The sequence below is a fragment of the Dermacentor albipictus genome, chromosome 1, assembly GCF_038994185.2.
Source record: "Dermacentor albipictus isolate Rhodes 1998 colony chromosome 1, USDA_Dalb.pri_finalv2, whole genome shotgun sequence".
In the NCBI taxonomy this organism is placed as follows: domain Eukaryota; kingdom Metazoa; phylum Arthropoda; class Arachnida; order Ixodida; family Ixodidae; genus Dermacentor; species Dermacentor albipictus.
In genome coordinates this window covers 251963371-251984193 of record NC_091821.1, presented here as the reverse complement: position 1 = coordinate 251984193, position 20823 = coordinate 251963371, and the positions used below count along the sequence as shown (strand labels likewise).

Below are 20823 nucleotides of genomic sequence, written 5' to 3'. Positions count from 1 at the left end.
TATTTGCACTACGACAAGAGATGCATAGCGTAAAAACACTGTGTTCTTGCACTGTTTTGTTGTTCTAGTGCTAATTGGCTTGCCATTATAACAGACAAATTAGCCCAAAGTACTGCCTTGCTGCAGCCTTGCAAGTGCCAATTTGGGCATTCCTTTTGATATTACTTGTGGACTGTCTATTTCAGAACGCACTGATTGGATAGAGCTCCGAGTTCGTAAAGCAGGTGCCAATCCTCACCGCCGATTCTCAAGCTCCATCCATTCAGCGCACGCTGAAATGGAGTCCACTTAGTGGACACTTAGAGAATACCCTCCCTGGACCTATCATTACATATCAGTTATCATGAGACAATCAAGACGGGTGAATAAATGCTTCCAACAAAAGATATGAAGTGCCGATTCAACCCTTCACAGAAATTTTCCGCACTCTGAAATCGTTCCATCTTGCAGCCTTTGAAAGGTTCCTGCAGGATCAACTGCAGTCCCATAGCTCATGTAATGCCATTATAAGCCAAGCTGCCACAGCAGTGCAATGAATTTCACACATTGTTTGATGCTACCCAAAGCCAGATGGTAGGTCACAGAAATCACTCATCAGCTTTATTTAGCAATTCCAGTAAGTATGCCAGAGCAGATGTTTACACACAGTAGCCATTAGGTGAAGTTTACGTATGCAGTAAGGCTACCAGAACATGTTAGCATATTTTCCAACATAGGTGGCAGGCTCTGGAAAGTTTTAAACTCACTGTTTCCACAGTCAAGGTACTTCTCACATGCAGCTGCAGCCATGCAGGAGGAGGTTTAGCCATTTCATAGCAAAGCGGAAGCCAAGAGGAGCACCGACACATATTTTAGAACTTGTAGAAACTCTGCCACACACTTCTCGCACATAAAGGAATCGCACTTGGCAATTGCAAAGGTTTGTTTAATACTAAAGTTGCCTTGAAGAGCTGGACCTAGCATCATCGTGACATCATGACACAGAGCAGAATGTGCTAACCGTGCGTAATAAGGGCAGATTTGCGACTTCATGACACACCTGCCTCGTGACTGGTGAAACTAGAACTGGTTCGTAAAAATAAGTATTATAGTAAATTGTTTAGAGCGTTCTGGTGCTTGCTAGTATTTCTTATAAAGTTAGGAAGACTTGAACCTTCATTTAATGCAAAAGAATAAGTTGAATATGTTACACGAGTACTCCTCTATGTAGAAATTCAACTTAAAACAAATGCATGTCTCTGTGCAAGCAAAGAACTGTCTAATAAATCATCCATTTACTTGACGCTTATGTTACACTCATGCTACAGCCACAACTCATGCATAACCACAAGATTGGCAAACAGGAACTTTTCAATCCACAGCTGCTGTAACAGCTGTATACCATGTGTCCTTGACAAATGTAGTACTGGGGGGGAGTATTCTGTAAGTGTCCACCTAGTGGACATGCCCATTCCATCTACTGGTGAAGTGCTTATTGGCTGGGGGGCACCTGTCTCCTCCAAACGCATAACCCAGCCCAGCCAACCAGAACTTCAGCAGCAGATGAAATGGCCAGGTCCACTAGGTGGACACTTACAGAATACCCCCCCTCCCCCCGTATCCAGTTCAGCATACACCATGCGAACAGTGAATGTCTCCAAAAGCAGGCAAGTCCACAAAAGCATGCCCGTTCACAAGTGTTGTTGTGCTGTGACTATTGAATATTACAGTTCAATTTAAAGACCTCGCATCCACTCCTGCCAAACTCTCTGATAGTCCTTTAGAACTTGCTCTGCACTGGGTCGTTGTTCTGGCTTCTGCAACTTGCATCGACGATGAATTGAGAACAGATGAAACTTAAAACTTTCAGCTTCTCTTGTTTTCCCCAGAAACCAGAGACAGACATCTGGAATCTTCCAAATATCACATGCTGTTGTGCACAGTGATTCGTGCAGCAGAGCTCCTCGCTGTTCTGGTGCCAGCAGTTCTCCTTGCAGTGGTGGTGAACCGCAGGCAGCCTTCTCAGTATGAGTGGCATACGGCAGAGCGTCCATGTCATTGAGTCGCAAAGTCAAGTCAGGGTAAATCAAGTATTGTGACAGTGCCTTCAACAATGTGTTTGAGTCGCACATAACACGACTGTGGGTATGGAGGTACTTCAGGATGGTAACATAGCTGAGGCACAGGGAAAAGCGTCGTGACAGGACGTTGTACCTAAGGAGAGGCATCCATAATGTACTCAGAAAACGGCATAAAATACCGCAACTGTGATTGAAGCAAGTTTCAGAAAAGTGAAAATTTTATGTAAGTGCACTTCTGTTACAATTTACCAGTGCACATGCTTTAATACTACATGCGTACAGCGGGACTGAAAAATAGTTTTTAAGCACATTGACTGCAAATGCATTTAGCACCTACGATGGTGCAGATTATTTTGCAAATAATGAACACAAAAATTTTAGTTTTTCAAGGAAAGGTCAGCCAACTTACCTAACAAGTTTTGTGTCGAAAAGGCTGTGCAACTCTGCAGCAGAACCAAGAGTAAAGTACTCTGTGACAAGTGTGTTGTTACAGGATCCAATATATTGAGGTGTGTAATCAACATTGCCTAAAAGTTGGTACATCTGTAAATTGTGCTGAAAGTCTGGCTCAAGTCGAGCTTCAGTCAAATTTGACAGGACCACAGTGTGGTGTTTCCATTTCGCAATGTATACCTGCAAGGACATGAAAACAGAAGTTGTGTGAAGTACCGTCTCCACGTTTCGCAAGCACAACGTTAACGGAGCAACGTAACTTTTGTAGTTATTACGATTATAGAGAAGCCGAAGATAAAACGCACATTTTTTACAGTTCCCGAAGCTAGCAAGTCCAGTACGTGAACTTCATACTTGATATCCTTGCAAAGCAACAGATCATGACAGTAAGACATTCCAGGGAGCCCAAAGGTGCCGCTGGGACACACGGGCCTGCACGACAACCTCTCGGCATCCGTCACGTCCTCCCAACAAACCGCCGCACGTTCGCCGTTTTTCCTTGAATAGCGCCAAATGAACACACACAAGACGATGCACAGCACACAAAGCTTGACATATAGAGTACTACGCGAACGCATGTAAAAAAAAATTATACACGAAAATGAACTTTTCAAGCACGCGCACATAACCTTCCCCGCAACATCGCAACTCGCGCCTGCAGTTGAATTGGTTGAATAGACATTGCTGCCTTGCTGGTGGCCTTGGCTGCTGCTGCAACCCTGCAGTCATTTACCAAAATTAAAATTCCATCAGTATAAAATTGGTTTCGAACGTGTTTGTTGATAAATACACCGGTAGCACAAGAAAATTATACTGCGCAGGTTGAATAAGTTTAATCGTGCTCCAACTCGTGCTCCAACCATGCTCCAACGACACGTCCGGCATCGCGTTTTCGTTGGCATCGTGTTCGGGCGGGTTTCGGCCCGTTTTGACTTGGTGAAATTTGGCGCGCACTTCGGTCCTTCCGACTTGGCACGATCAGCGTAGTTGCTGTTTGGCAGTGACCTGCTTAATATAGTCAAGTTGACTGTGCTCACAAAACTGCTACAGTACAGACTTATGAAGACTGATTTCTGATGAGTTAAAGAAAACAATGGACAACGAGGCGATTCTCGGGAAAATAAGAAAGTGTATCTCAAACAAGAACCTAAAGCCAGTAAGTCCTTACAATTAACCATATTTATGTGTCTTGTTCCACAGCCTGTGTAACCCTGTTGTACTTTCGAGGTGCACCAGTTTTTGCTGAACAATGCGGCCAAAGGTGGATCCGACATACCTGCTATTGCAAAGAAAGTTATTGAAGGTAAATAGTGCTATTATTCCGAACGAGTAACACGGACAGAAAGCAGAAACCGTGGTGTTTATTGGTCGCATTTTGCCTTTTCTTTAGAACTTCCCGACAGTGACTTTGGACGAGAACAGCATAAGGAGATGTTTGACATCATCCTTTCTATCTTGAAAAAGTTCGACCTCTCACCTGAGGTGTCCTCTTCACTTATAGGAGTTCTTAATTCTGAGGTGAGTAGCTCATCGTCTCTGACTTGTCATTCACGCTGTATCACTGTGCAGGTCAACACTTCCCTTTTTCTCCCGTACTCACACGCGCGCGCACGCACACAGGAATTACACTGGCCCTGGAGATACAATTTCGGTTGGTCCACCAGCCGGAACGTCAGAAATATATCGTGCAAAAGACAACACACGTCGTACCCTTATCTCATCTCTTTCTCTCTGCTTCTCCTCTTTCTAAATACAAAAATAACGTACAGCGCGAAGGACAAGGACTGCGAGAGACAACATACACAGTCGTCTCCAAAAAAAAAAAAAGCGCTGTATGTCGTCTCTCGCAGTCCTTGACCTTCGCGCAGTACGTTATTTTTGATCATGAATTACCAACTAGCCCAAGCAACCACCCTATTTCTAAATGCGCTTGGTCCATCTAAAAATTCAGTCACTATATATATATATATATATATATATATATATATATATTGGAGTATGCCCTAGTTATGTTGCCCTTGTGTGTAGTTTTGATCTTCAGTGTGGCTGATGCCCCTCATATGAGCCATGTCTTGCGGGACAGAAGATAAAGGTTTTAGTGTTGAAAATTCCAGTGTGGTTCTTAAGAGTGGCATCAGTCAGACAGGTATGCAGGGCTTTTTTTTTTTCCAACTTACCTCATACTCAGATCGTGTTTTTTGCGCGTAAAACCTCAGAATTTAATTTTTCTTTAGTACAGTATTTTTGAATATCACATATAAAAAAAATCATAAATGTCCTGGGATGTGAAAAAATAAAGGTTCGTAAAGTATAGAAGAAAACTGGTGGGGTAATGCTCCCATGTCATGTACAGTGCAGGCTTCCTGTGGTGGCTCAGTGCTGCTGACCACGAGGTCGTGGAGAAAATCCTGCAGCAGTCATGCACTTACAGAGGTGGAATGCAAAATAGCTCATGCAGTTAGATTTCGGTGCAAATAAAAAACTGAAGAAAGCAAATGAGAATAATAAATAATAAAATTAGTTATTTTTTTTTGGATGATGACTCCAAGGAAGAAAACAAAGAACATGAGAATTATTGAGAGGCAAAAATACAGGTGAACAAAGTGATTTGAGGTGGTACTCTTTGAAGCTTGGTGAGACTGTCAGAAAGGGCTTTTATCGAGGGCATGACCAAAAGCCAAACGGTTGCAGGTACAGGTGCGGACAAAGGTAATTGGAACACTGCAACTGTGACCGAACTGCACCCAAGTACCCTCTAGCAGCCTCTGGGGAAAGTTAGAAGTTGGATCATGTGTGCGTGCAGGCTGGCTCTCATAGCATTTTCACACCTCCTGATCTGTTTTTCTTTTTCCTTTCTTTCTTTTTTTCTTTTTTTGCCTGTGGATTGGAGTGTCATTCATGGCTTCTGTGGCTGAACATTCGCTAGTGTGATGTCATTGATAGAATAGCTGTTTCTATAGTTCTCATGCGTTAGAGATGCCTTCATGGCACATGTGAGGGCAGCTATGCTATTAGTGACATCACGCTAGTGAGTATTCAGCCGCAGAAGTTGTGAACGATACTCTGATCCACAAGTAAAGGAACAGATGGAAAGCTGTCAACTGGCTGAGTGCCAGCCTGCGCACATGTGTGATCCTATTTCAAGCTTCCCTCCAAGGCTGCTATAGGGCACTGGGACGCAATTTGGACACAGCTCCCATGTTCCACTTACTTTTGTCCGCACCTGTACATGAACACATGGTCTGCCTTCCTGTCGACTTATCTTTTTAAATAGCAGTATGAAGTGATGTGAAAATGTCTAAAGTTGTAATGGTCCTAAAGAATTTGAAGTTATGAAATATAGACATAGGGCGTGGTGATCAGTGCATAACGGATTTCTGATGGTGAACTAGAGCTAGCTGTAAAGGTGTAAATAGTTATGATTCATGTCATGGTAGTTTCCGCCACCCTTGTTTTGAACAAAGAATCCCAAGAGTATGTCTCATCATTATCATAGGTGGCATTGGGACAATGAAAAAGGTGCTGTGATTGAAAGAATTATTGAGGAGTATATTTCTTATGCCATGGGCCCTTCATTTTCTGCCTATACTTCTCCATGTCAGTATGTGGCACTTGTTTCTGTGTGTATGCATGCATGCGTGTGTGCATGTGTAGTTTTGCTCCTGATTTATGATAGTTTAATGAAGATACACTCTGGAATTAGCCTCTCCGACCGTTTAATGGACACTAAAAAAATAGGTTTGTAAGTTACATTTCTAGAGTATCTTTGCCAAGTGGAGGCTCACTATGGCGAATAATAATCTAATGGCAAAAGACGAAGGACGATGCTACATCGAAATACCTGCACAAGTTCTTAGCGATGTGATAATTTTGGATATCTGTTTGAGGCAGGCACGTACCCTGCCCCCCCCCCCCCGAAATTAGGCGGCATACCTCCCCCCCCCCCATCCGCCCAAGGCACCACTCCTCACACACATTCCTAAAGCTTTGACAAAGCAATCTACTCGGCGGTCAACACTTTGCTGCCTTTTACAGCGAAAGTAGTGTATGACTAAGTTCCGTAGTTTTTTTCAGCGTCCGTTACCAGAAAAAATCATGATGTGGGCCGATCCTGGTGATAGTGCAAAAAGGGTCCAAGATCAATGGCACATACCCCTGTGGGCGTGGGAACCTATAACGTGCCCTTCGGGATCTTCGGGATGGGCCCACATATGGGGAGTTCTTAATGCCTGCTTCACCTCCACCGCGGTTCGGCCCGGCATTGCACTACCTTCGGGATGGACCCACCTGTGAGGAGCGCTTAACGCCTGCTTCACCCCCGCCGCGGGTGGGTCCGGTATTGTAATATCATCGGGATCGGCCTACGTATGGGGAGTTCTTAATGCCTGCTTCACCTCCACCGCGGGTCGGCCAGGCATTGCACTACCTTCGGGATGGACCCATAAGTGGGGAGCGCTTAACGCCTGCTACTCTCACCGCGGGTGGGCCCGGTATTGCAATATCTTCGGGATCGACCTACGTATGGGGATTTCTTAATGCCTGCTTTACCTGCACCGCAGGTCGGCCCCGCATTGCACTACCTTCGGGATGGACCCACGTGAGGAGAGCGCTTAACGCCTGCTTCACCCCCGCCGCGGGTGGGCCCGGTATTTGAATATCTTCGGGGTCGGCCTACGTATGGGGAGTTCTTAATGCCTGATTCACCTCCACCGCGGGTCGGCCCGGCGTTGTACTAACTTCGGGATGGACCCACGCATGCGGGGTGCGTAACGCCTGCTTCACTCCGCCGCGGGTCGGCCCGATATTGCACTATATTCAGGCCGACCGGCAGCGGATGTGAAACACTTTGCTTTTCGTTTGAGAGCTTTGACTGTCGTCAGCTTTTGCTGCCATTCCATCTTCACGGAGTGGAATAGTTGTCAATTCTTTCACTCCTTTTGGAGGGCGGAAGTTATCGGCATTTCCTGGGGTGTGGAGGCCAGTATTGTCATCGATTCGGTGCCTGCACGATGAACTCAAGATGAATTCAGTTGTCACCATCTATTGCACCATCTATTTATAGCTCTAATTATAATAATTTTATTTATTTATAATGCCCAACACAATTTTTATGTCACCATCGATCCAACGATCACGCGCATCCCTGTTGCTTCGTTAGTTCAATGTTCTTTGTTTATACTAATCCAGGGGCCAGCAAAGGGATTCGGTTCAAAGTCGGCCGGTCTGTAAGCTCGTGGAACGGGTTGTGGCCGGAGAAAACGCCAGTTGCGTTTAACTTTTCCTTTTGCTTCATTATTTCCTCGAGTGACACCTCGCCGTGACGCTGGCAGATCCTCGGAACGATATAGTCACGATATGGGTTAGATAAGGTGGAAAGTAAGATATTGCGAAAAAGCATTCATTATCAGACCCTGCAATAACCCTTACACCCATAAGCAATATGACTGTCACCCGTTACCCCGTGTGGTTTTTGCCTTTTTGTACAGCACGTTTCGGGCAAAATTGGCAACTGGATACAAGAGTCACAAGAAGATGAGCAATTAAGCGAACTACTAAGCAAGAAAGCAGAGGCAACAGCCAAACAGGGAGGAAAAGTGAAAATTGTTTGTGAAAATATTTATGGAACAACATCTTCTTATTTAAAAAGGAAGTAGAGAAAACACCGCCGGAACTGGAGAATAATTACGTGTGTTTTGAATTACGCTTCTACAGTTATCAATCGAGCCACCTGACATAGCCACTTCCCTGCTGTGCTGAAGGGGGGGGGGTTATAACCTTCCGTAGTGGGCGCAGTACATCTAGAACCGCAGCGTCCTGCGCTCTACGCGGTTGTACGGGACTGCTGACCACGCATCGTTACACAACTTCCCAAATAATGACACAAGTCGGTTTTCCTACTTGGTAGAGCAATAAACGAGGGATGCAAAAGAACTGTGAATATTGCGCAAATATACATTTATCTGAAGTTCTTCCAGGGCTAAATCAAAAAGCGTTACTAGAAATCTTTATTTAGCACTCTCGCTTGTTAACTTGTTCTTGGCAAGGTTCTTCCTGCGCACCTTTCATTCGCGAGTTCATTTGATGTGGTTCCTTGTTTGCCAAGTAAAGAAGAAGTACAGCTCACAGGCGTACCTGTGAGATACACGTTATTTCAATTCTCTTTTGCGGCTTTACTCGTCTTTATGGCAAATGGTGGACATTGTTCACATTTGTACTAGTAAAAGTAGCCTCCACCTCATTTGCATAGAAAAGTTACCTTGGGTTGCCCCCCCCCCTCCCCCGAAAAAAAATCCTGCGTACGTGCCTGGTTTGAGGCTACTTAATTACTTAAATAAAACAAATTACATTGCATTCATAAATTTTTAAGAAAACAATTAGGTGATTCCATTACACTTGTCCTACTCAAAAAGGATGCACATGCTCTAAAATGCCGTGAAATTCGTGATATTACACTGTGGCATGATTGCACCGATGCTTTGTATATGAAATACAGAAAGGGAAGTTTGACCTTCTTTTTAGCTAATGAACCAAATTTTTGCTAAACAAATACAGCGAGAGTTTTAAGAAAGTTCTATATTAATATTAGTTTAGCCTGAATAAGTGTTTCGTTTTATGTGGCTTCTAGGAGTCACTCAGGGAGAAAATTGTGGATATGTCTGAAACATTTGGTTGTTCACAGATTGCATTCAATTTCTTTCGATTTTGAACAACACTGCCGCCAGTGTATTACCTGCCAGAGTATGAAGAACAACAGCTTGACGACTATTGTTTGCAATCGCCACTTTGTGGTACATGTTACAGAGAGTTACCTAAAGGGTACTTGGCTGTTATAGACAAGGATGTGATAATATCCTGAAGCTGATATAAAAATACTTGCATAACTCAATGCTTGCTGAGTGCTATATGTTATGTTGTCTAAAGTAAAAGGGTCACTAAATAGAAACACTAAATCAGTTTAAGTTGCTAAAGCATTTTTAAAAATTTTGTCATTATTTTACTGTAAGATGTTGATTGTTAGAAGAGAAACTGCAAGCCAAACTTCTGTTTCCTTAATTTTTTGCCAAAACATTAGTGATGGTATGCTGATGTAACATCACAGATTTCATAGTATCCTATTGTATTTGAGCCGTTGTGGCACAGCAAAAGTTTTCAAAACTTGCGATGTTCTGCTCCTCTAGAATACAATGTATTCCATCTTTACGGATAAAAAATGAACTAGAACTGGGCAGACGCAGTCGAAATCCACAATGTCACGGGAACTTGGTATGAGAAATTCAAGGCAGCATTGCCAGCCATATTTAATTTTTTTAATCTTTTCTGGCCTATCTAGCATTTGCTTGCAGTAAGAGTGTGTTTTTTCCCCCTTTTTTTGTTGGAGAAATGTAATTGTCTAATACAGCTCAACCAATTTATCTCTTTAATGTCCCTTTATCCTGTCATGGTTAACAAGTATCAGCTATTTTGGGGGGGATGTTTTGTGGCATTACTAAAATGCAAGTCTGTTACTTTGAGGAAGTTGTCTATGGCTTATCCAGCTTGTCCATAAAGTATGGAGATATAGTTGTATATGTTTTTTTGGAACCTTACATGTACTGTGAGTTGTCGCTCTGATGGCACCTGTAATGCCTTAGGTGAAGCAAGCTTCCTTAACCTTGTGCAAACAGGGTCAGTTCAGGAAAATTAGTCTATTACTTACCTATATCAAATTTGAAACTTTCTTTCCTGCAGGTGAATAACTTGTCCATAAGCACACGCGCAGCTGTTGTATATGATCTTCTTGATTCCTTAAAGGAAGGAACACCTTTGGACAGAAGGCAAGTGAGGGAGAACTATTTCTTTGTTATGTCTCTTAAAAGAGGTTTAAACATTCGAAATTCATTGCTTGCATTTGCTCTGCACTTAGGTGGCTTGAGGTACTCCCGGATTTATTGACAAGTATTTCTCAGAGTGATACTGTTTCTGCAAGAGGTGACAGGCTGTCTGGCGGGCAGTTTAAGAAATTGGTTGTAGACAACCTCTGCTCTTGCCCATGGGAACCTAAATGGGCCACACCATTGGCGCGCATTCTCAGGTTTGTTGTCGTTTCGAATTGTGCCTATGCACTACACAAATTATATTTTGTGGCACCTGAGTAGTAGCAATTGTTATTTCCGAAGTAATTGCATTGCAAAAGTGTAAAACCTGATTGACCACCACCGTTTTCGATACCTTACAGTACTAGGAGTGGTCGGGCTTAGTCATGTTCTCTGGGATTCTCACTATAATGATGACTAGTCAGGTGTCAGTTGGTCTTGTGGTGCATATTACTATTGTTTTGTGCTCTGCTCTTGTTTGTAAATGTAAAATTTATTGTTTGATTTTTGCATGCACTCATCTTGCTTTTCTCCATATTGCTACACGCGTGTGGTATTTGACTGTTTGAACGAGGCATGTGGGCGCCATCACTCGAGAAAAGAGGAGAAAGAACGAACTGGGCTCGCACTGTGAATCTGACCGGTGAGCACTGCAACCACTGTTGTAAATATAACCTGTAAATAGCTGCTCGTCTAACTGACTAGTCCTTCGCGTAACATTGTAGTGGTGGTGCGGGGTACATGACCAATGCGGTGGGAGCAGAAGCAGATCGGTTTGTCGTCTGGGGTTCACCATTCAGTAGGATTGCGTGGTCTGGGAGCGAAATACTGGTCATTACAGGTTGTGCACATGGGAATGGGTGCCGAATCAGGTAGGGAGACAGAGCAGGTGATAGGGATGCCAAGGTTGGCAGTTTCTTGCCGCATAACTGCTTGAATAACGGAAATAGTGGGGGCCGCTTTGTCAAAGGTACTGTTAGGGGGTCGTGGATGAAGGGGGGCCGGACTCGCCGCTTTAATCTCGCGGCAAATGATACGTGTGACGTTCTCTTGAAATGGTCGTGTGGCGGTAAGAGCGGAGGAAGAGGACGTGGCAGGGTTGTTTGGGAGCCAGGAAAACTGTGGGACGAGGCGGCGGCTTTTGGCTACCTCGAAGTGGCTGCATTCTTTGACAATGGCGTCGATGGTAAAACGTCATTATAGACGAGCAAATCGAAGGCGTTGTCCGTGATGCCTTTTAGGATATGGCTCACCTTGTCAACCTCTCGGTCATGTGCTCGTCGACTTTCTGGCAAAGTGTGAGCACTTCCTGTATGTAGGAGACATACGATTTGATTGACGACTGGACACGGGTGGCAAGCTCTTTTCTTGCAGCCTGTTGGCAACCTGACAGGTTGCCAAATAGGTCGCGAAACCGCTCTTTGAAAATGTCCGAGCCAGAGAGCTCGATCTCATGGGTGTGAAACCAGACGCACAGTGTCTTGTCCAGATAAAAGATCACATTGGCATGCACGATGGTAGGGTCCCAGTGGTGGCTTTAGGTAACACGCTCATACATGCTGAGCCAGTCGTCAACATCATTTTGGGCAGAGAATGTCCCAGGATTACTGAGACTAGGAACTGTAACGTACATTGGAGTTGGCGCCGCAGGTGTAGGTGGCCATCGAAAGCCATGGCTGAGAAGACGACGGTGCGGCGGCTTCGGAGCTCCGTGGTGAGGACGGGGAACATTTCACCTCCACCACAATTTTACGCGAAGGACGAGTTAGTAAGATGAGCAGCTATTTACAGGTTGTATTTACAACCGCAGTTGCAGTGCCGACCGTTCAGATTCACAGTGTGAGCCCAGTTCGTTCTTTCTCCTCTTTTCTCGATTGATGGTGCCCACGTGCCTCGTTCAAACAATCAAATACCACACGCGTGCAGCATAAGTAAATCTAATACTATACATTCATAAGTGCAACATTTTTCTATTCAATTCCTCATTACTTAGTTGATCATGTTCTGTAGTCTGAATAATATGGCAATTCCACAAAGCCAAGGTTAATTGCTAACACCTGGAAATTTTTAAATACTATTGTGACACTGTGAGTGTTTGACCTGGTATAATTTGGTACTTATTTCACTCTTTTTTAGCTAGATGGTAGTATGGCCATACCATAAATGAAGGGCAACAGAAGAATTTTATCCTCGAAGTGACATGTACGGAATGATTGTTTCGTTTTGTGCATGCAGTTGTTGTGAAATGACCAGTATGCTCCCTAGAAATATAGCTGGTCTATCGTCCACCAGCAACAGCAATGTCTGTTTCCGAATGATGAAGACAGTGGTGCTTCACGCTGTTCTGCTACGGCGTGGCACTCGACCATCTGGCTGAAGTCGGTTTGGCATAGACCAGAGCCCAGCCGTCCACTTCTTGTGTGCTTTTCTGCTGTGGCATGGTTATGCCATTTTACAGTGATATTAAAGCGAAGCTTTCTTTGCCTCTTCACCCGACTTTCTGGGTACTGCTGTGATGGTCCTGCAGTGCATACTGCTCGGTTTCTTGCAACACCACCAGATGGCGCTCACCTCCTGGTCTTGTTAAAGCCCCTCAATTTTCCAAAAGTAGCGCCATTCTTAGATCTTTCCGCCACCCCGCTCACCCAGGCGCTTCCTCCTCCACTCCTCCTGTCGCCCCAGCCTCCTCCGCTCCCCCATTGGCCAATCTGTGTCACGTGAAAGCGGGCCCCGCGCTTTTGTATATTTTTTTCTTTCCGGCGCAGAGCAGGCGCCGCGCTTTTGTATATCTTTTCTTTCCAGCGCGCTGCGACCCCCAATCTTAGGCCTGCGACCCCCATTTTTGGGCCTCCGCGACGAAGTACGGCAGGCGGTTTGAAGGAGCGCGGTAGTTTTATACAATGTGTTAGGGCCGAGTGCTTAATTGCGATGCCGTGCTGCTGCGCCTACGGTTGCCACAACAGACCCAGTGACGGCAAAAAGCTTTTTGTTTTACCATCCGCTGGGCGCAACGCAAAACGAAGAAAAGTGTGGATTCACAAGATCGGGCGGGCTGACTTCGAGCAAGTGGCAAAGAACGCGCGGCTTTGTTAAGTGACACGGCTCCTCCAACCTCTTCTTTTGACGCCCGTGTCAAAACGGGCCCGTGTCCAGTGCATTGGGGGTGCGTTAAAGAACCCCAGCTGCAAAAAAAATTAATCCAGAGCCCCCATTATGGCGTGCCTTATGAGATCGTGGTGTTGGGATGTAAAACCCAAGAATCAACTTTTCTTCTGTCTTGTGTGCCTTGACTGTTCCAGTTAACGCAACACTGCTTCCTTGTGAAAACTTACAACGCAAAAGAATACAGACGCACGTAGTATACAGAGATAAAATTAGCACTTCAACAAAAGTGTTGCTGGTGCCAATGAGGGAGGGGGATAATTATTTTCTGAACCTCTTTCCAGTTGTCCCATCAAGTTCCTTCTTTCTTTTCTATCAAATTCTAACCATTTGCACTGTAATAAATAAATAACGATTTCATATGCTGGTAAGTTGTTAAAATTATCTATACCGCCTATGTGTGAAAACGTTGCTCATGGCCACCACAACCTGTGCATGAGCTAAGTACATCTGTAAAAGGCGCGGAACAGAAACGGCCCTGCTGCCAGGCATTGCTGACCGCAGACAGTCGGAATCTCTCACGCGCCGGCCGAACAAAAGCATCCTGCAGGTACGTAAATTAACCTACGAAACCACGTGCACATACTTTCGCGCTGTCAAAACCTGAAACTCTGGTAATTACTCGCGTGTCTGAGCACACCGCGTGCTTGTGTCGTGTTTCAGCAACACGAACTTTCAACGTGCGCGCGCTTTACGCCTTAAATACGCCTTGAATAATGGTGCTTTTCTCTATTTCTTCCGCAAATCCGACACGACATTCTTAAGGCCAGTTACCGACTGACAAAGCAAGATCTAGATTGAAAAAACTGCTCCGCAGGACTCGAACGAACTTTTCCGCGGATTTCCTCCCGTAGTGTGTTAGCCGTCGTCTGCTACGGCAGGCCCACTGCCGGCGGCGCCACCGTCGAGGCCGCGCCGAGCGGAGGAGGAGAGAAGTGAATGGCGCTACTTTGGGAGATTGAGGGGCTTTAGGTCTTGTTCACGTGCGCTGCTGGGTTTCTTGCAACACTACCAGGTGGTGCTTGTGTCTACGCATCCTGGCCGGCAGCCCCATGACAGCGTTGCATAGTTTGTGCACATGGCACATGCTCTGCTTGCTTTCCTATGCGGAAAAAAAAAAAAAAAATAAATGCGGGTGCTGGGCTGTGCAGGTTGCATTCTGGGCTGTGATAGTATAAACATTACAACCGTCCATAGGCTGAAGAGAGCATTTGGAGCTGGTGTCTCAACAGCATGCTGGCTATGTATGTAGAAGAAGCACGTAAACACATGCCAGCAAAATGGCTCTAAAGTATGCACTCAGCGTTGAGGACAACCAGGCCCGAAAGAAGCGTCGCGCAGAACAGGACCATCTTTACTACGTAGCAAAACATGATGCAGACTGCAAATGTATGTATACAATATATACATACAATTATATTGAATCACGTGCAGCCACATAATTCAATTAAAGTTTAACACTTCTGCCATAATGCGATGTGCCATGTGAGGCACTGATAATGCTCAACCTTCTGAGACATTATAAACAATGACGCATAACACCCCAAGGAAATATGCCTTCCTGTGAGTTCTGTGGACTCCGCAGACAAACAGCAGTGGTGCACACAAGGTACGTTGTAACATCGACTCACCGCTCTTGTATTGGACTGAACACTGAAGAAGTTACACGTTTGCCTCCAACATCTCCGCTAATTATCTTCAATCAAAGCAAACAGCATACAAAACTTCACTTACATCGAATCCCACAGTGTGTGGGATCCATCGATTTTTTATTGCGGGTTCCATCAGAGGGTCTTGCTGCATAATGTAGCAGTTGTTTGCAAAAGCTTTTTTTGCTTTCTTTATTATTCCTTTTTTTTCTAATCCTTTTAACGAGCCACGTATGCCTCTTCGACCTTGCTCCCCCCGCCCCCCCGAGTGCCGGGAAATTAGATAGTGCGAGTACTAAAAGAATCACTAGAACTTTTTTCAAAGGATTTTTATTTAGCATTAGCAATAAGGTGTCACATGAAAATAGGAGCTGTACAAGAAAGCTGTTTCTCCTTGAGGTTTCCTCAAGTGATAATGAACCTTTTCATAGCTTCAGCATTTAAAATTTTTCATCTTCTCTGTTTTCAAATGATTTAACTGCTCTTTCTTGTTAATCTTTCCATTATTACTAGATTTCATTAGAAATGCGGAGCTGCAAAAAAACTTAAAATTTCACTATGTCACTATACAGTGATTTTTGCTTTCCATTATCATGGCAGGCAACATAACTTGAAGCATCAAGACAGCTAGGCGGCATAACTTAATTGCGGCAGCATGCAATTTTCCTGAAAGGTGTTAGAAAACATTGTCTATATGTTATTTTTTTTAACTTAGTGCATTTAGTGAAATGACATAAAGAAGCAATAAATTTCTAATATAGCTGTGTAGTATTTGTTCTTACCCACCAGAAAATGTATAGTTCTGCAGCTTTTTCTGTAGATGTTTATTAAAGTAAATGACTTTTTTGTTGTTACTTACTCATCAGCATCATCATCAGCCTATTTTATGTCCACTTCAAGACAAAAGCCTCTCCCTGCAATCTCCAATTACCCCTACCCTGCTCCAACCGATTCTAACTTGCACCTGCTAATTTTCTAATTTCATCACCTCATCTAGTTTTCTGCCATCCTCGACTGCACTTCCCTTTAGCAACCCTAATGTAACCCTTTGTAATGCACCCTAATGTAACCCCATAGCACCCTTGTCACCATTCTGTAACCCTGATGGTCCACCGGTTATCTAACCTAAGCATTACATGGCCTGCCCAGCTTCATTTTTTTCTTTTAATGTCAATTATAATATCGGCTATTCCCATTTTCTTTTTGATCCATACCGCTCTCTTCCCGTCTCTTAATGTTACACCTAACATTTTTCATTTCATCACTCTTTGTGCTGTCCTTAACTTGTTCTCGAGCTTCTTTGTCAACCTTGAAGTCTCTGCACCATATGTTAGCACTGGTAGAATGCAGTGCTTGTACACTTTTCTTTTCAGTGATAGTGGTAAGCTTCCAGTCAGGATCTGGCAACATCTGCTGTGTGCGATCCAACCCATTTTTATCATTCAATGAATTTCCTTATCATGATCAGGGTCCCCTGTGATTAATTGACCTAGGTAAACATACTCTTCCACAGACTGTTGAGACTGACTGGCGATCCTGAACTCTTGTTCCCTTGCCAGGCTATTGATCATTATCTTTGTCTTGCATCATTACATCATTAACTTCACTCTTACACTTTCGCTGTGAAGGTCCTCAATAATTTGTTGTAACTCGTCTGCATTGCTGCTGAATAGAACAATGTCATTGGCAAACCGAAGGTTGCCAAGATATGCACCATTGATCATCACTGCTAAGCCTTTCCAGTTTAACAGCTTGAGTACTTCTTCCAAGCATGCAGTGAATAGCATTGGAGAGATTGTGTCTCCTTGCATGGCCCTTTTCTTTATGGGTATCTTCTTACTTTTCTTGTGGAGAATTAAGGTAGTTGTGGAATCTCTGTAGATGTTTTCCAGGGTATTTACGTAAGCAGTCTCTACTCCTTGATTACGTAATGCCTCTATGACTGCTGGTATCTCTACTGAATCAAATGCCTTTTTGTAATCTATGAAAGCCATATATAGAGGCTAATTGTACTCTGCGGATTTCTCGATTACCTGATTGATGACATGGATGTAATCCATTGTGGGGTATCCCTTCCTGAAGCCAGCCTGTTCTCTTGGCTGACTGAAGTCAAGTGTTGCCCTTATTATTTTGGAGATTATCTTGTGATTATGTAGTTCAAATTTTCTTGCATGCCCAATAGACAGTGTTATAGAGTAGTCAAAGCCAGTATGCTAACAATTGGCATGGAAGGATGCGTGTGTGTTTTAAATTGATGCCTAGCACCAAGTTTGAACAGTAATTATCATGAAGTAAGCTTAATTGGTATTATGCATCTCTAGAAATAGAAAATCAGCTTTTTTCACGCCCATTTCACATATTGGAGTAGGCTACCTTTCTAGAACTGTTCAAATAAGCACGTAAGAGATTTCTCTGCTATATAAAGTAATATCTGGCGAATCAGTTCTGGGAAATCCTGCAAGGTGGAGGAAGAGTTGGGAAAGAGAAAATTGTCATCCACCCAAATGTAGCACGACGCTACAAAGGCAACCCATAATGGTTTCTCAGAAAGGACAATTCACAGTTGAGGAAAAACCCATCCAGGGTGCGTTTTTGCTTCACTGCGAATCTTTCTTCCTAAGAAACCCATATGGGCTTTCTTTGTAGCTTCATGCTATAATCTGGTGGGTGGCAGTTTTCCCTTTCCCAAAAGAACATTTAGATGAGCTGCGCTGGTGAGTTGTCTTGAAATGTGCTATATTCTTGCGGCCCAACAAAACATTAATATAAATGTCTGGAGGCCGTTTTAAGCTTATGTCCAAATGGCTTTTTTTCAGACGTCCAAATAATGTGCACTGCTCTGGATTGTCTGTTGGACAACCAGAGAATGACCTTCGAAAAACCAGACCTTCGAAAAAAAAAAATGGAGAAATATGCTGTCGGAATACACGCAGTACACGAAGAGCGAAAGAAAAGCACAAAATAAAATTTGCAGAGAGGCACGTTTGGCTGAGAAAACTTGCATCATGCCATTGTGGCAAGCTAGGCCACAGTAGGTATTCTGTAAGAGTGCACCTAGCGAACTGTCTATTATGGCCACCCCTGATTGGCTGGAGCTGTATGAGCAAGAAGTAAAGTTGTGGATGCATGCTTCCTTCTTGCTCAAGAGTTCTAGCCAATCAGCATTGGTCAAATTGGACAGTTCACTGGGTGGACTCTTACAGAATACACCCCAGAAACGGAGACAGCGGAGAGCGCAGCATTCCGACTGTGCATTAATTCTAGAGTGTGTGTTAATTCAAGAAACTTGCAACTTGCTCCAAAGGCATTTTAAGCCACATTTCTGAGGACCCTAATGGCCGTTGTTGGAATACCGTGAATAAATTTCTGAATGTGAACAATCTTTGAAGAATGTGGTGTTCTATGCTCACTTTCAGTGAAATTCCGCTTGATGCATCAGAACTTGAATTGGCCATTCCAAAAATGATGAGGGTTTTGCCAAACCTTGAATTAGCTGAAGTTCCTCCCCTTGTGTACCAACTCCTGCTGTTCTCCAACCAAGTATGTTTGTTATATTATCTATCTGCCATTCTTTCTTATGACTAGGGTATGAAGTGCATATAAAATGTCTGTCCTATCTTGCAGGAGTGCACTGAAATACTGATAGAGTCTGTGGTTAAATTCTTCAGAGAAAAGGACATGGAGATGGAAGAGTTGCGGTATATATTGCAGTCATTTGTAGCATTTCATAAAAATTTTTTGATAAATACAATTGATAAGTATTCTTTTTCTAGGGCATCTGCTGTGAACGGCAAGGAAAACCTTGAACAGACAGAGGCCACTGTAGTTCTTCACATTGTTTTTGCTGCACGTCAGAACCCTACCATCATAAACTTTTTTATTAAAATGTTGAAGGTGAGCTGACATTTCTTCAGTATAGTAAAATAGAAAGTTTGAATAATAATAGTAATAAAAGATATTTATATACCCACAATGCTTGTGGCATTCCATACAGTTCATTCCTGAAATGATTATATATATCAACAATTTTGAATTGCATTTATTCTGAAGGTGGCATTTCAGTAATTTGTAGGTAGCCAAATTGATTGATAATGGCTTTTGCTTTGTACATTGGTGTGTGTAATTATCTAATATAATATTTGTCTATAGCTGCTCACTTTTATCCAAGTTCTTTCAGGAGTGTCGAACAAAAACTACTGGATTGGTAAAGAAGTCTTATCTCACCTTGTGACTAAAGGTTTGCAAAAAACAGTTACAAAGCTATTTGCATAGTGTCATTGCATTTGAGGCTTCTGCAACCCTGTTTATTTATTTTATGAAAAAAAAAATGGTGCCACTTTGAATGCCAGACTTTAGGCAGGAGTGGATGGTACATTTGAAGTAACACAATACGGAAAATTTTGGTGTATCAAAGGAGCAATATGAAATGTTGAGCTTACAAAAATGCAGTGAAAAAGGGATCAATTGTTCAGAACAAAAGCCCAAATGAAATACAACGTAAAACAAAGTGATATAGTGCTACAGCAACTGCAAATACCACTTATATAATATAATCAGAAGTGATGAAACAGAAACACAATGTCAAATACTAAGTAGGGCAACTCCATAATGTTATGCCGAGAATACCACCTACAAATACCACCTAAAATGATTATAATGTCGAGTACAGTATTGTATATGTACACGAGAGCATGTCCACTTATAAAAGTGATGAGAAATCCAGTCATGAACTTGCATGGAGGATTAGAACAAAGCACAATATAAAATAAATAAAATAGAAGTGTTACTAAGGTAGTGCAAGCAATGCACGAGCGTACAAATTCAGATCAGTGCTTTCTAGAACTTCGGGTGGCAGATTGTTCCAGTCATTACTCCTACGAGAGAGAAGAAAGAATACGTATATAAGAATTGGAACCAAATTTTATTACTACCGTATTTTCACGATTCTAAGCACCCCCCGATTCTCAGCAACCCCCCTCTATTTTCGCGCAAAGATTGGGAAAAAAGTTTGCATGCGAATCTAAGCACCCCCCTATTTGCTAGGAAGCGCGCGTAGCCAAGGGTGCCAAGCGCGCTTGCTCACACTGTCATCGAGCCGGAGCCGTCGGAGTGCCGAGGTGGAACGGCGTCCGCGGCGCGTGTACGCGGACAGCCGGACTGTGCGGATGTATGGCGAAAGCTACAGAAAGTGTCCCCATCAACCATCAAAATGTGGATTTCGGACGCGTGGAAGCGGGTCCAAGTGGACGTTGTGGTCAAATCATTTAAGAACTGCTCGATCACAAACCACTTCGACGGAACGGAAGACGACCAGCTGTGGGATACCGAGAGCGGCGGTTCAAGCTGTGCGACGAACTCGAGTGGCAGTGATAGTAACCGAGCATCCGACACAAGTGGTGGATTCCCTGTGTCCACCGATTTTTCTTTTGAATGTTTGCAAAATAGGATGTTATTATCGCACCCGTCTCGTCGTGATGTCGCAGTGAAAAGAAGGCGGGGGGGGGGGAGTCATTCTAGATTTTTCTAATCTAAGCACCCCCCCTCACTTTGGGCATCGTGATCGTGAAAAAAAGGGGGTGCTTAGAATCGAGTAAATACAGTATATATAAATTTATTACAAATGCAATATACAGGAAGAGGTCCCAG

The 20823-nt window shown here is 43.6% G+C and overlaps 2 protein-coding genes across 5 annotated transcripts in view; one reads left to right on the top strand and one right to left on the bottom strand.

The window, feature by feature from the left end:
- LOC135901063 (Fanconi anemia group I protein-like) overlaps positions 1-20823 on the top strand; it is an 87947-nt gene that overhangs the window by 3974 nt on the left and 63150 nt on the right. Inside the window, exons 1-8 of one of the 3 annotated variants that reach the window (XM_065430744.1) lie at positions 3444-3669; positions 3750-3816; positions 3904-4031; positions 10242-10327; positions 10417-10584; positions 18594-18717; positions 18802-18875; positions 18951-19071. In XM_065430744.1, the coding sequence (XP_065286816.1) occupies positions 3607-3669; positions 3750-3816; positions 3904-4031; positions 10242-10327; positions 10417-10584; positions 18594-18717; positions 18802-18875; positions 18951-19071 (831 nt within the window). In that variant the 5' untranslated portion in view covers positions 3444-3606. Of the gene's footprint in view, positions 1-3443; positions 3670-3713; positions 3817-3903; positions 4032-10241; positions 10328-10416; positions 10585-18593; positions 18718-18801; positions 18876-18950; positions 19072-20823 lie in introns of those variants that run through there. The other 2 variants (XM_065430734.1, XM_065430751.1) reach the window with 2 other exon arrangements.
- On the bottom strand, positions 574-4119 carry LOC135901081 (protein O-mannose kinase-like). 2 transcript variants are annotated; one of them, XM_065430768.1, is made up of 3 exons: positions 3991-4119; positions 2470-2693; positions 574-2193 (listed from the first exon to the last, which is right to left on the bottom strand). In XM_065430768.1, the coding sequence occupies exons 2-3, from the start codon at positions 2601-2603 to the stop codon at positions 1716-1718; spliced, it is 612 nt and encodes a 203-aa protein (XP_065286840.1). In that variant the 5' UTR covers positions 2604-2693; positions 3991-4119; the 3' UTR covers positions 574-1715. The 2 variants fall into 2 exon arrangements, with proteins under 2 accessions (XP_065286840.1, XP_065286833.1); XM_065430761.1 differs by lacking the exon at positions 3991-4119 and adding an exon at positions 2819-3294.

Coding starts and splice junctions, on each gene's coding strand:
- LOC135901081 (XM_065430761.1), bottom strand. CDS start 3,139: ATGTGCGCGTGCTTGAAAAGTTCATTTTCGTGTATAATTTTTTTTTAC. Junction 2,694..2,818: donor CTTCGGGAACTGTAAAAAAT/GTGCGTTTTATC, acceptor ATGTCCTTGCAG/GTATACATTGCGAAATGGAA. Junction 2,194..2,469: donor TTCGACACAAAACTTGTTAG/GTAAGTTGGCTG, acceptor GCCTCTCCTTAG/GTACAACGTCCTGTCACGAC.